The 12,246-nt window shown below is 44.6% G+C and overlaps 5 protein-coding genes across 5 annotated transcripts in view; 2 read left to right on the top strand and 3 right to left on the bottom strand.

Annotated features, from left to right (window-relative positions):
* The window catches only part of CANTADRAFT_23782 (uncharacterized protein), a gene marked incomplete at both ends in the record, with an annotated part of 2,128 nt that extends 1,545 nt beyond the window's left edge, over positions 1–583 (top strand). Inside the window, one exon of the mRNA XM_020207000.1 lies at positions 33–583. Within this exon, the coding sequence (XP_020062062.1) occupies positions 33–583 (551 nt within the window). The remainder of the gene's footprint in view (positions 1–32) is intronic.
* A 2,458-nt stretch (positions 584–3,041) lies between these two features.
* On the top strand, positions 3,042–3,980 carry CANTADRAFT_8118 (uncharacterized protein; the record flags this gene model as incomplete). Its single annotated transcript, XM_020211239.1, has 1 exon — positions 3,042–3,980. One exon carries the CDS (start codon positions 3,042–3,044, stop codon positions 3,978–3,980), a length of 939 nt encoding a protein of 312 aa, XP_020062063.1.
* Positions 3,981–4,262: 282 nt separating this feature from the next.
* On the bottom strand, positions 4,263–5,831 carry CANTADRAFT_57004 (uncharacterized protein; the record flags this gene model as incomplete). Its single annotated transcript, XM_020210648.1, has 1 exon — positions 4,263–5,831. The coding sequence occupies one exon, from the start codon at positions 5,829–5,831 to the stop codon at positions 4,263–4,265; it is 1,569 nt and encodes a 522-aa protein (XP_020062064.1).
* Positions 5,832–6,048: 217 nt separating this feature from the next.
* On the bottom strand, positions 6,049–10,637 carry CANTADRAFT_71228 (DNA-binding E3 ubiquitin-protein ligase; the record flags this gene model as incomplete). The annotated part of the gene is made up of 3 exons (XM_020211064.1): positions 6,049–6,290; positions 6,327–7,469; positions 7,668–10,637. The coding sequence occupies 3 exons, from the start codon at positions 10,632–10,634 to the stop codon at positions 6,087–6,089; spliced, it is 4,314 nt and encodes a 1,437-aa protein (XP_020062065.1). The 3' UTR covers positions 6,049–6,086.
* A 278-nt stretch (positions 10,638–10,915) lies between these two features.
* Positions 10,916–12,165, bottom strand: LEA1 (U2 snRNP complex subunit). The gene has a single exon (XM_020208093.1). The coding sequence runs from the start codon at positions 12,080–12,082 to the stop codon at positions 11,381–11,383; it is 702 nt and encodes a 233-aa protein (XP_020062066.1). The 5' UTR covers positions 12,083–12,165; the 3' UTR covers positions 10,916–11,380.
* Positions 12,166–12,246: the final 81 nt, after the last annotated feature.

A 12,246-nucleotide genomic window follows, 5' to 3' on the forward strand; every position in this document is an offset into this window, starting at 1 on the left:
TGGCACTCCATCTGGTTCCCCATCTGGCCCAGGTAATGGCAACGGAGGCACTCCATCTGGTTCCCCATCTGGCCCAGGTAATGGCAACGGAGGCACTCCATCTGGTTCCCCATCTAGTTCCCCATCTGGACCAACTAAAACTGGTGATGATGGCAATGGAGGTGCTCCATCTGGCACTCCATCTGGCACTCCATCTGGACCAGGCAATGGCGGCTCTCCATCTGGTTCCCCATCTAGTTCCCCATCTGGACCAGGCAATGGCGGCTCTCCATCTGGTTCCCCATCTGGACCAGGCAACAGCAATGGTGATTCCCCATCTGGTTCTCCAACCGGCCTTACAAATGCTTCAACTACTCTTATCACCAACGCCGTCATTCAGACTTCTACCAGCACCACAGCTGGCAGTAACAACGAGAATGGATCCAATGGTAGTGGGAACGGTGATATTGGTAGCGGAAATGGCAGCAATGTTCACAACTCACCTTCTGCAGTCGAACCAGTGGCCAACGCTGCTTCATCTAAATCTGCTTCTACCTTTACTGTCTTGCTTCTCGCGGTATTCGCGACTTTTGCTTTTATGTAGTAAATCTCAGGAATTTTGACACCATGGTATTATTATTTCGGAATAGCCACCGCTGTTCTGGTCCTCCACCCTTTGTGAAACCCCGCATGGGTTAATAAATTACACTTCAAAACCTAAGCAGATTTAAGAGCAAGCATTACTAGATGCTCTTTAAATGTACTAACAACTAGACTGGGAAGATGATGTATTTTCATCGGCTTTAGGAACTCTTTAGTTAACCTATGTCGTTACCTTTAATCCATCTAATGCAGTACTTCTCTGGTAGCAGTATCTCCGTCTAGAATGGGGTCCAGAACGCGCAATTAGGCTTTAGACTCTTCAATTTGCGCAATCTGGTTATGACCCCTTGAATTCGTGGAGATTAGATCTAGCGCGTATTCTAAGGGCTAGTTTAAAGTTGCCTTGATTACTGCCCGGAAGGTACAAATATTTTCGCACAAAGTTCTTCACATGCATGCTCTGATTGGGTGGTTGAGACGTCCAATAGTTAATTTTGTTCGAAAGGAGGATAAAAAGTCATAAAGCTTAACTAAGTAAGGTCCTGAGTAACTGCACGAAGAAAAAATTCACTTGGCACCCCGGGGACTGTTGAGTTTCCAGAGTATTGTAGGAAAGGCTTTAGGTAGCTAATTCACTTATTGTCTAATAATATGAATAAAGAAAAAAAGTCAGGAACAAAGGCTATAGATTGAACGCGTAAACATCAACAAATGTACAATATTCTAGTAAAAGAACTAGCAGTATTCGTTCTGTTGGGAGAGGGCCCTTACATTCAAACTGAGAAACATCTTCAATCAAGCCAATATAGACAGCATAAACTAACATTCCAGGCTGAAGCATAGGTCCTAAATCTGATGGATCGACAGTATTTTTGATGCAATGCCGGGTAAGATGAAATGCAGGATCATAACCCCGGTTTGACAAATTTGGTTAACTAATTGCATACTCCCTGTTTCTCGGGGCAACCGGAACCTTATACCGGAACCTGAAACCAACCAAAGTGTTTGGGAGCTGTATGTAAGAAGCGAAATGCTTGGGCAGATCTAAGTGGGAGTCAACGAATATTTGAAGTAAATCTGCTTGAACGGCTATTAGTTTTGAGTTTTGCCCTATTTTGAATCTCGCTGGATTGTAGCCGATTCTTACTGATTTCCGTCATATGTTCTAATTAGGCTATCTCTTGTTCTTCTCAGGGACCGGAAAACCTTCTCGGGCATATTCGTGGGCGTCTTTGTTGTACGGACAACTACAATCACCCCGAGCCCATAATTGCGCATTGGGATAAAAATATCTTTTTCCGTAATCAGGCAATTACCGACAAGTGGAAAATCCACGTCTCTAAATTGGGCACCAACGGGCCTAGAACCGGGTGCTCGCTAACAACCATCGAAAGACTGTCAAACTACTTTAATTCTTGGACCAGTGAGCCGTTTGCTTACTGACAACATGTCCAGGACAGATAGAATTTTAGGAGGAAGGCCCCAGCAATTGTCGACGAGAATATGCGCTCATTCGAAGGTAAGAGGGCGGAATTGTGCATTTTCCCGCGTTCGATCCGAAGAATAGATATTGCATGATCTTCCAGATTGATAATTAGGTCCGTAAGTCGCTCAGCCAGCTTCGCTTGGCTGATGCAGAGGGGAGGTACACTCCACCGTTTTTCTGCTAGACTAGTTGGTAAAGTTTGTTTAATTTTGGCCAACATTCATCCCCATCAACGAGTTGCTCGAGTCTACGTCGCACTTTCTGATTCTATTGTCCTGACATATGCATTGTCCAATGGATAACCTTCAGTGCTTGTGAAATGTATGCTCGAACATTAATCTTTCAGACACGCGCCCGCCCAAAAAGTGTAGAAATTACCGAGAAGTGTATTAAAAGTCGTAAGCAAACCTTGAAAATACTGGCAGGGGTTGGGGTTAACCAGGTAAAAGCAGCCGGGACGTTATATTCCGGGGAATCTGGCGCCAGGAGGGATGTGCGCTCAGTCCTGGTTCTCTCCACATGGTATGGAGTTATGACTCTACTTCGAACAATACGCTCTGAAACAATAGACTGTGCATAGGAATTTGTCTCGATGAGTGATTTGATGTTTCCATGCTCTTTGTCACCTCAACTTTCTCCTTGTGGCAGCGCATTTCTGTCGCACTGTGCCCTGGCGGCTACGTCTGGAGTTGCCTACATGAACCCTGACCATTTTGTCTTCTGTTTATATGTAGATCTTGAGTAACTTAGAAAATATTCGGAACAATAGTAGGAGGGCCCGCTGCAACTAGTTGTTGACCAAGGCTGGTATATATAGCCCCCCCCTCCCCTCCCAGGGGTTCAGAGAATACTTCAACTAAGTTTCCATATTTTTCACCTGTCCAACTGACATAACCACGAGTGGTAGAATTTCACCCCAGTTTGTGCCTTAATCCGCTGTTATCTTGCATTAAATTGTATCCCCTGGTTGGCCATGAGTTTCTACTTGCTTCCAGCAGCTAACTACCAGACCCAACAGAAGTTGAAGGAGCAAATGGAGGGCAAGAAAAGGGAGTTGCGCAAGCATTCGTCCACGGGGTCCAAGAAGTCCTCCAAATCATCCGCAGCCCCCTCCATCATTGCGCCTTCTGCATACTCGTCCAGAACCCCCAGAACGTCTATTTCCTCTTCTGGCAACGACCAATTTGCGGCCACCAGAAAGATGTCCATTACCTCTGGCGACTCCAAGAGCTCCAATGAAACCACCCTTACCGCTCCATCGAGAAAGACGCAGGCCGCCTCTCCTTCGAGCAACCACCACATGAAGGCAGACAACGAAAGCTTCTACGATAACTACTCTCCTTACAGCAGAAAGCATATCATCAAATCGTCTGCATCTTCGACTGCGGGATCCATTGACTCGTCAAGAAGGCCCTCTGCTGTTCCCTCATCATTCAATTATTCAAGCAACCTGGACATGAGTCAAGTGCTAAAGGTCAGCAAGCAGCATGCTTTACATAAGAAATCCACCAAGTTGTCCGAGTCAATGTCCAACTTGAGCATCGGTGAAACTTCTGGCTTTGATTCCGAGAGCAAAGACATTAAGGTTGAGTTCAAGAACGTCAACTTTCAAGTGCTAGAGCCACCCCAGGTGGCCACCAAGCAGCCGGAAGAAACCATTGATACCATTGCATCGGACGAGGACGAGGACTCGGAAGCAGAGAGTGCCAGTAATAACAACTTGACCAAGGTCTACTCCAACGTCAGTTCGATTTTCAGCACCAAGAACGACCCTTCATTGTACAAGTCCCAGACAGCGTCTACTGCCCAGTCAAGTTCCCCTCTGGCTTCTCACAAGAACAGCAATGATAACCTCAACATTTCTCAGAAACTGAACAAGTTTTCTCGATTCAAGAAGAAGTTTTCTGTATAGATTTGAAACATCGCTCCTGTGAGTGACATACCTTCTTCTTCTGTTTTATGTTATAATTGGGCCATCATTTCATTTCTCCTTGCCTTTTGCGATTTATTCAATGCTTTAGTTTTAATACATAATCTGGTTCTATAATTTTTATGGGTAATTTCTATTTTCATTTCTCAATTAAGAACGTTCGCACATACAATGCATCCACGTACCAAAGACCAAGCATATACTCTACGAAAAATGCCCCGATACTCATCTAAACTAGTAATTATTCATTAAATACTCGTATAATTAATATATTGTAACCGAGGAAATGCATCCTGACGAATCGACAGCCTCAAATATACAACGATCAAGCCCATGAAGCTTCGATTGGCCCCAGGTTTTGACCTTCGGACCATTGGAGTATTCATTGTTTGTCCGAGCGTGTCCATTGGAGGGCTGAGGAAGTTGAATGATATCCAAATCATTATCAATGAATTCAGATTCGTTTCTATTCAATAAGACAGGGGCCAAGTTCCTAATCTGTTCTGGAAAATCTTTGAGATACATTGTCGAATCAATTTTGACGCTACGACCATCTAAGGTTGTAGTCATTTCCCAGTTACATCTATTCCATTTCATGAAGCTGAGACTTTCAGTAATTCCTCCGTTGTGTACTATAATCTTCTTGATTACAGTCTTGGAGCTATTTTGATCAATGTGACTGCCGGTGTTATTGAGATCATATAAAATGTCAATGCCATACCTGAAGTAATTGTGGAATTTATAGTGGCTAATGTCTTGCTCTATGACATTTGTTGAATCGGCTTCTTTTAGAAATGGTAAGTGATCATGTATAAGTAATCTGGAGTCAGATTTGTTGAAGTAGTCATCCGGAGGACCCAAGATATTTAAAACTTCCTGCTGTGTCGTGTGGCCTATAATTAACGAGGCAACATCAGTTGCTTCTACTGAAGAGTCTCTCGCACCACTTCTACCAAAGCATATATCGGTTTTACCCTCATCCAAGTTTATCAGCAACTTAGCGATTTCACTCTGTTTGAACCAGTCAGGTCCTCTTGAATCCATGATTCCCTTGAGATCAAAATCATTCCAGGAATTTCCTTTGTACAACGCAATCGAGTCGCATACAATCTCTTCTGGCTTATCCCAATTTAATAATGAAGATAGAATTGATTCGTCAACTTTTGATTGTTCCTGGGGGTCCGAGTCTGTACTTGGAGCCACCTTCTGGAACAAGTCTTCACTTAAAATCTTGAATTTGAAGGATACCCCAGGATAGGACAATACATAGAAGCGGCTAGAACTGATCAATTTCCCGGGATAGGTAGGGCCAAAAATCCGATTGTAGATCAGCTTGAGGGTTATCTTAGAACTTGCAAACACTTTTGAATCCACACTGGTTAAGGTGGTGCTTGATGAAGAGGAACTGTTCTCTGCAATGCTGCTCGATGACGAATTGTTAGTCTCGGGATCCATCAGTGGGCTACTCAAGAGCTCAGAGTTCTCAAATTCGTTCAAGCTCACGTTCTTATATATAATCTTAAGGAGCTGGTGACGTTTGACACTATTGGCACCACCCACGCCACTTGAAGCCAGAACTGGACCATCGATAGCCAAGTCAAGCAACTCAATTAAATCCAAAGTTTGCTCCCGCTGATTCCGGAACGTCAATCTAATCCCCAATTTAACGACTGTAACCACCACAGGAACGTTGAGGAAGTCAGTGTCACTGTAGCTGATTTTTAGCTTGTAATTGGCATTGGACAACTGCTTGATTATGTTGAACATCGAGTCACCTAGAGTTATGTGGTTTCCCAAACCCTCTCCAGGTACGATGACGGTTTCGTAGATCATGGTGGTGTGTTGATAAGGGTCATGATAAGAATTAGCGCTTTGTCATATCAAGGTGATTGTTACGTAAGCAACACTTATCCGGTATTACGTAATCAGGGAGTTGGCCTCTTGGGGTGGATCATGATATGAAGACTCGATTCTGAGGCCCAGAATTGACGATTCGTTATTTGCAGCTACAAATTGATATTTTTAGGGGCCTACAAATTGGTTTATCTTTTTTTTTATATTGTATAGTAATTATGTACTGTTTATACACTAACTCAAGATATCGCCTATCGAAATCCTAGATCTCGAAGTTTCAACGGTGTTCTCATGATAAACCTTCAGCAAATCGTCTTTTTGGTCCCGAACACCATAATTAGACCCATCCAATGGTTTTCCTAATAACTCGAGTAAAGATTCCTGCTTCTCCTCCACTTCTCCTTCCCCTTCAACTGTGTGGCGGTGACATGTTTGACACTCTAACAGACCACTGTTTCCCTCAAAGTTTGATACCATGTACTTCTGATTAGTGGTGACGTCATTGGCCCACCAAACAGGAGATGCAACTGTATGACACTTTCCACAGCTTGGCTGGAACCTCTTTGGAATAGTACCGAAATAGGAAGTCTGAACCTTCGCTCTCAATAACTTATCCTCTTCTTCAAATAACTTGCAATTTTGAATGTAGTTATTTGATCTAAATTGTGGGCCAGTCAACTTACTTGCGTTATGTCTGACCAAATCCTCCAAAAATAGGAGCACCAAGGGCTTTGCTTCATCCTTTCCCCCACCATGCAATCTGTGGCCAATTGCTCGCATGGATTCCACTGTTTCAGGCTTTTCATGTTTAGGACAAATCAACACAGGCCTCAATTTACCAATCTTTTCACCAACTTTTACTACCGAACCATCTTTTTCATTGAACTTCGAAGAATCAAGTTCGAATCCAAGATGGAAATATGGAGTGTCCTGGGCACATGTCACATGATACGCGTCGTCATTTGAGCAGATGTCACAGCGAATCATTGAACCATTTCTGGAATCACAAATTCCACATTTGGAGTGATAGTGCTTGAGATGGACTTTTGATACGCCTTCGATTGCAATAGGACTCTGAACCGATTCAATGATCGATTTAGTCGAGTTGATATCCAATTTCTTTGAAGATGAACTAGATGGCAATGCCTTGAATTCAACAAGGTTATGATTGAAAATAGCACACAAAAGATGACACCACTTTCCTGTCTCATGAATTGATTTCAAAAAGTCAGGTCTGACCAATGGAGATCCTAGTATTGCTAACTCATAATTGGACTCGTTCGCCAAACACAAGGAGCAGGTGTAAACTGTAGACCGGTTCGGCTTAAGATCGTTGATACAAGGTTCACAAAGCCACTCTTTTACTGGTCTTGGGACTTGGTCTGGGATCTGGATACCAATACAAGACCCATGCACATTAACTCCACAATGTGAGCAAATCAACATTTCTAGCTCTTGGCTATGGCCATCATCTTCTCGGCATAGGCAACACTTCCTTGCATTAGTTTCGAAGGGTAATGCTACCGATGTCAAGTGGGGAATTTGCATACCTTGAAATTGGGAAGTAATATCTAGAAGCTGGCGCTTCCTGAAGCTTTCAATTACATCCGATAAGATCTCCTTGGTAAAGACCACAGTTTTCTTATCAAATTTAACCAACAGCTCTTGTGACTTTACATAGTCGGGATTAAGTGGAGGAATTAATGTATCGTACTGTTGTGAACTTCCTGACTTCTTTTGCCTTTTGGTTGGAGCTTTGGTTTCTTGTTTGACTAAATTAGAACTGGCAGTGGTGTTATCAACCACATCGGAAACAACAGCAGGTTGTTCCTCTTTGATTTTTCTCTTTCTAGACTTGGTTTCCTTGGCAGGCTTCGTTTCTTTGATTTCTTTAGTTTCCTTAGGCTCCTTGGAGTTTCCATTGGCCCTATTATTCTTAACATCTTTGATATCCTTATTGTCTTTAGGTGGAGCTGGAGTATCATTGGGCTCTAGTGATGCCGATTGTTCCTTCTTCGCTCTTTTTGTAGGCGGTTTTGATTCTGCAGTAGCCTTCGTAGTTTTCTTTTTTGGAGGAGTAGGTTTCTTTTTCTTTGGAGGTTCTTCCTCCACCTTTTCTTGAATAGTATTGTTTCCAATAGTCTCGGTTCTCCTTGTTTTCCCAGATTTCTTTTTGTCAGGTACAGCAACCTCGACCTGTTCCTCAACGAAAGATAAAGTCAATCCCTTACTCTCTGCTTCGTCCAAAATTCTATTGGAATCTTGAAGGAGTTCCCATTCAATTTTTTTCTTCCATCCCGTTGTTTTAGTATTTTTCTTTTCCACCTCAAGTGGGTCTTCCCAAACGACGGCATATCTTCTCCAGAGTCGGGCACATCTGAAACACAATGCGATTACCGAATCCAGGTATTTGTCTATAAAATGGTCATCTTCATCAACTTTTGTTTTTGGACCTGCATCATGTCCAGTCATTCTGAACCAATGATGTGAACTATGAGTCAAACAATGCTTGCAAGTGAACGGGCGTTTCGATTCAATCACTTTATCATCCTCATAGGAAGAATCATCCTCTGGGTCTGCTAAATCATCAATTGTTGAAGTAGTGGGTGTGACAATTTTCTCTTTATTTTCATCTTTCATATTTTGCACCTTCTTTTGTGCTCTACCTTCGAAATTTCCCCATATGAGTTTCCCATTCTTGGTCTTTTTCCATAGGTAGTAATATCTCACGACCATTGACGTGGGTTGTGTTTTAACCTTCTTGGACACGAAGTATAATTCACTACCAAATTGTTTGACTCCACTTTCAAACCTCTTTATTTCTTCTTTATTGAATACTGGTTCATTCAATGCCTTCTTGGTAAGCTTTTGAACTATTTCAAGAGATTTGGCAATATCCCCGTTCTGGTCCATGTAGGTCTTCAAAATAAAATCCATGAAGTTTGGAGCTGATGGTACAATGCCTAAGAGTTCTGCAGTTGGAGCACATAACTTGACATAGTCCTCAAGCTTGGTAAATCCATCTTGAATGTCAGATTCACTCAGTTTCCACATTAGGGTACAAGAGACACCTTCTCCGTCATCCACACCTCTCTCAACATAGCCTTTTGGTCTAGGTTGCAACCACTGGGGATATTCTTTAGGGTTTGTGTCTTTGTATTCCTCGGGTACGTGTAGCTTTGGTAGAGCCTCTGTCTTCTCCTGGATCTTTTTTGAGGGGTTTGAACCCTTCTTCTTTGGGCCTGCCTTATCTATATCATAGTATACCAATGGGTGGTCATAAAACTCGGGAATATTAGTAGCTTGGTGCTTTGCTCCCAACCGAGTGGATGCTCTTGGGTACGGAGATCTGTCTTCCAAGTCAACACCATCTTCAAGTCTAGAGTGCATTCCCAAATATCTCATGCACCACTCTTCTTTGAGCCTTCTTTGCTCGAGACTTAGATGCTTGTCCTTGGCTAAAAAATCTATTGCCATCGTCTCATACTTCGGAAGGTGATCTCCATTCTCCTCTTTATCGTCACTTCTATTGTCCAGATCCACTTCTAGGCTGTCTTCAAGTTTTGATTCCAAATCTGGCGAGCTTAATGCACTTAGTTCTGTGGACAACTGGGATGCATTCGAGGACTTGTTGTCATGGGATAACATTAGAATTTTCTTGCGGTGATACTCCAAGTCTTGCTTTTTTGTACATAAGGCACAAGACCAGGAAAACCCCCTGCTCGGCTTTTTTGTCAACGGTGGGTCAAGGCAGTACATGTGGAAATACTTATTGCAGACCACACAACTGATACTATACAGGTTGGAGTCACACCATTGACCACACTTGACACAGTTACACGAGGAAGAACTGAACGAATTGATGAGGGACTTTGTCCTTTGGCTTTCCACGAAAATGAACTCGAAACGCTTGTTTAATGCTATCAAGTAGTTTCTACTTTTGCTGTCCTCTGAGTTGCAATATTGGAGCAAGTTTGCCGTCAGCAACACATCGTAGAATTTCAACATGTACCTGTCGAAGAGTTTGTCAAAGTAGAAGCAGTTTGGATTCTGGGTGTATGCTTCGAATCGGCTTGTAGGTGTCGACGCCTTCTTTTTGGGGCTGGCACCCGACGAAGAGTCTTCGATGTCTTGTTTGTGCTTGACTGTCACCTTCCCCCTGTAGCTGGTGATGGGACAGGAGTCGGTATGCATGGAGCTGAATAGGAGTCTCGAATCAGCCGTGGACTTGGAGATATCTCGAGGGCGATAGAACCACTGGATTTGGAAGAGATAATCCTGGGCCGCTCCTTGGACAACCTCTTGTTCGCTGGTAGTGCCATTTGGCACTGGAGTGTCGCCTGGCAGCGCCAAGGTTGCCTTGTCGTGGCGTTTTCTCTTGAAGCCCATTATTCGTCCAATATAGTAGGGTTCACCGGGAGGCTCGCTGACCATATATACATATTCGCCCTTCTGGATGGAGAATCCTGGCTGGTTGGGGCAGTAGAGCGTCTGGGACTCGAAGTCGATGTAGGCGTCTTCGAGGTCCAACTTGTGGGAAAAGTACTCCTGGCTGGTGGGAGGAGCCTGCCAGTTATGCGGTAGCGTGAGCTTCAGGGACTTGGGTGGTTTGGCAGCTTCTGGACTCTTCTTGGAGCTCTGCTTCCGTTTGGCTGAGAGGGACATGGCAGCAGCCGCTGCTGCCGTGGATGCCACAGACGGATCCTCGTAGTGGGATTCGTCAAGCGTGTCGTTGTAGGACTTGTTGATGGTCGCTTTTCTTCTTGGTCTAGTTAGGGACATGGAGGGTGTACATAGCGAGTGGGGCAGGGGCTGGTGTTATTTAGAAAAGTGGTGGTGGTGGTGGTGGTGAGTCTAAGGAGAGTTTTTCAGGTTTTGCCTGGAGCGTTCCAGCATAACAGAAGAGCGGCAAGCTGAGCACGAATTTACGACATTACGAGACAACGCCACGAACGGCCGACACGCCTGGCCAGCGGCACTGGAAGCGTCGGATGTCTACAAGCCACGCTGACCTGCCGTGTTGGTGGTGGAGGCACTTTACGGTTTTTTCAGCGTGCCATGATAGGACTGTGAAGAGGCTCATGGAGGGACGGAGTGGCACAGTTAGGAGTCGCAGGAGGCACTGGAGGAGGCACTGGAGGAGGCACTGAAGGAGGCTACTTTGGTCCAGCAGGCTGGTGAGCCCAAACGGACGTGGATATTCTCTTTGGAGTACTTGGCATTGATTATAGATGGCTACGGCAAGTGGATCTTCATTGCTTCTATGGTACATTACTATACATGCGATGCTAGCGAGCCAGCAGGAGAGGTTTTCGGGGTGGGGGAACGGCAGAGACGTCAGGAAGAGCTGACAGGAGCTGTTTTCTCTTCGAGTAAAGAAGACCAAGAAGAACACGTTTGGGTCTGTAGCGTAGTATCTCTGATCATTGATAAAGCTGGGTTGGGTTCTGGCCCCAACAAAGACATTCAAGCATGGGATTGTCCCTTTCAGGTCCTCTGCATTGTCTCCTATCCTCAAGCCTACAGCCCTATACCTTGCCTTCTCTCAACGTCCTCTCGATCTCCTCAATCTCGTCCAAGCTCTCAGCGTGCTCTAATCTCTGCATCAACTCCTTCTTCTCGTTCTCACTCAACTTCCTCCCCACGCTCGTCAACTGCTTGTCTGCTCCTTGGACGGGTTTTTCCTCTGCTTTAGCCTGCTTGCCCAAGTACGACAATGCCACTTCCGTCAATTCCTCGTGGCTCTCGCCAAAGAGTGCCTTTGCCGACGTTCTCTCGGCATCCTTCACCTTTCTAAAGTCCAACACCTTCAACGACGGGATCAACCAGATGATGTACTCTCGGTAATGCTGGGTCTTACATATGGGATTTCCTATCAACGCTAAGTTTTCAAGCACGGAAAGTTTCTGTCCTGCCTTCAACGGTATCTTGCTGAAGTTGTTGTTGATGAGAGAGAGCGACCTGAGGTTGTTTTCTTCGGGAAAGTTGTCGTCGATGTAGGCAACATTGTTGTTGGCGAGAAGCAATACTTCGAGGTTGGTGAAATTTCCAGGAACGTTGGCTAGCTCAATGATGTCATTGTTAGTCAAGTCGATCACTGTGTACTTATCTTGAGTGATGCCGAGGTTCTCGATGTAGGGAATCTGGAGGTTGCGTAGCTGGAGCGTGAGCTGCCCTTCTGGGTTCAACACGGTGGGTGCCTTGGTGATGACTTGTGGAGTTAGCCTCATGATGGCGCGTTTATGGCTTTGAGGGTGACTTAGTGGAAAGCTGGACACGGTCCTGGTAGTCTACGGAGCCTGTGCTAACGAGCCTGTAGTGGAAGAGACAGTGAAGCATTCGTGGATCCAGGTGGGATGGTGATGGGGTCGTGATTACGTAAGCGCTTACGTAA

This window comes from Suhomyces tanzawaensis (assembly GCF_001661415.1).
Source record: "Suhomyces tanzawaensis NRRL Y-17324 unplaced genomic scaffold CANTAscaffold_8, whole genome shotgun sequence".
NCBI lineage: Eukaryota > Fungi > Ascomycota > Pichiomycetes > Serinales > Debaryomycetaceae > Suhomyces > Suhomyces tanzawaensis.

Excerpts from the sequence above, each read along its gene's own strand:
- LEA1 (XM_020208093.1), bottom strand. The coding sequence starts at position 12,082 with ATGAGGCTAACTCCACAAGTCATCACCAAGGCACCCACCGTGTTGAAC.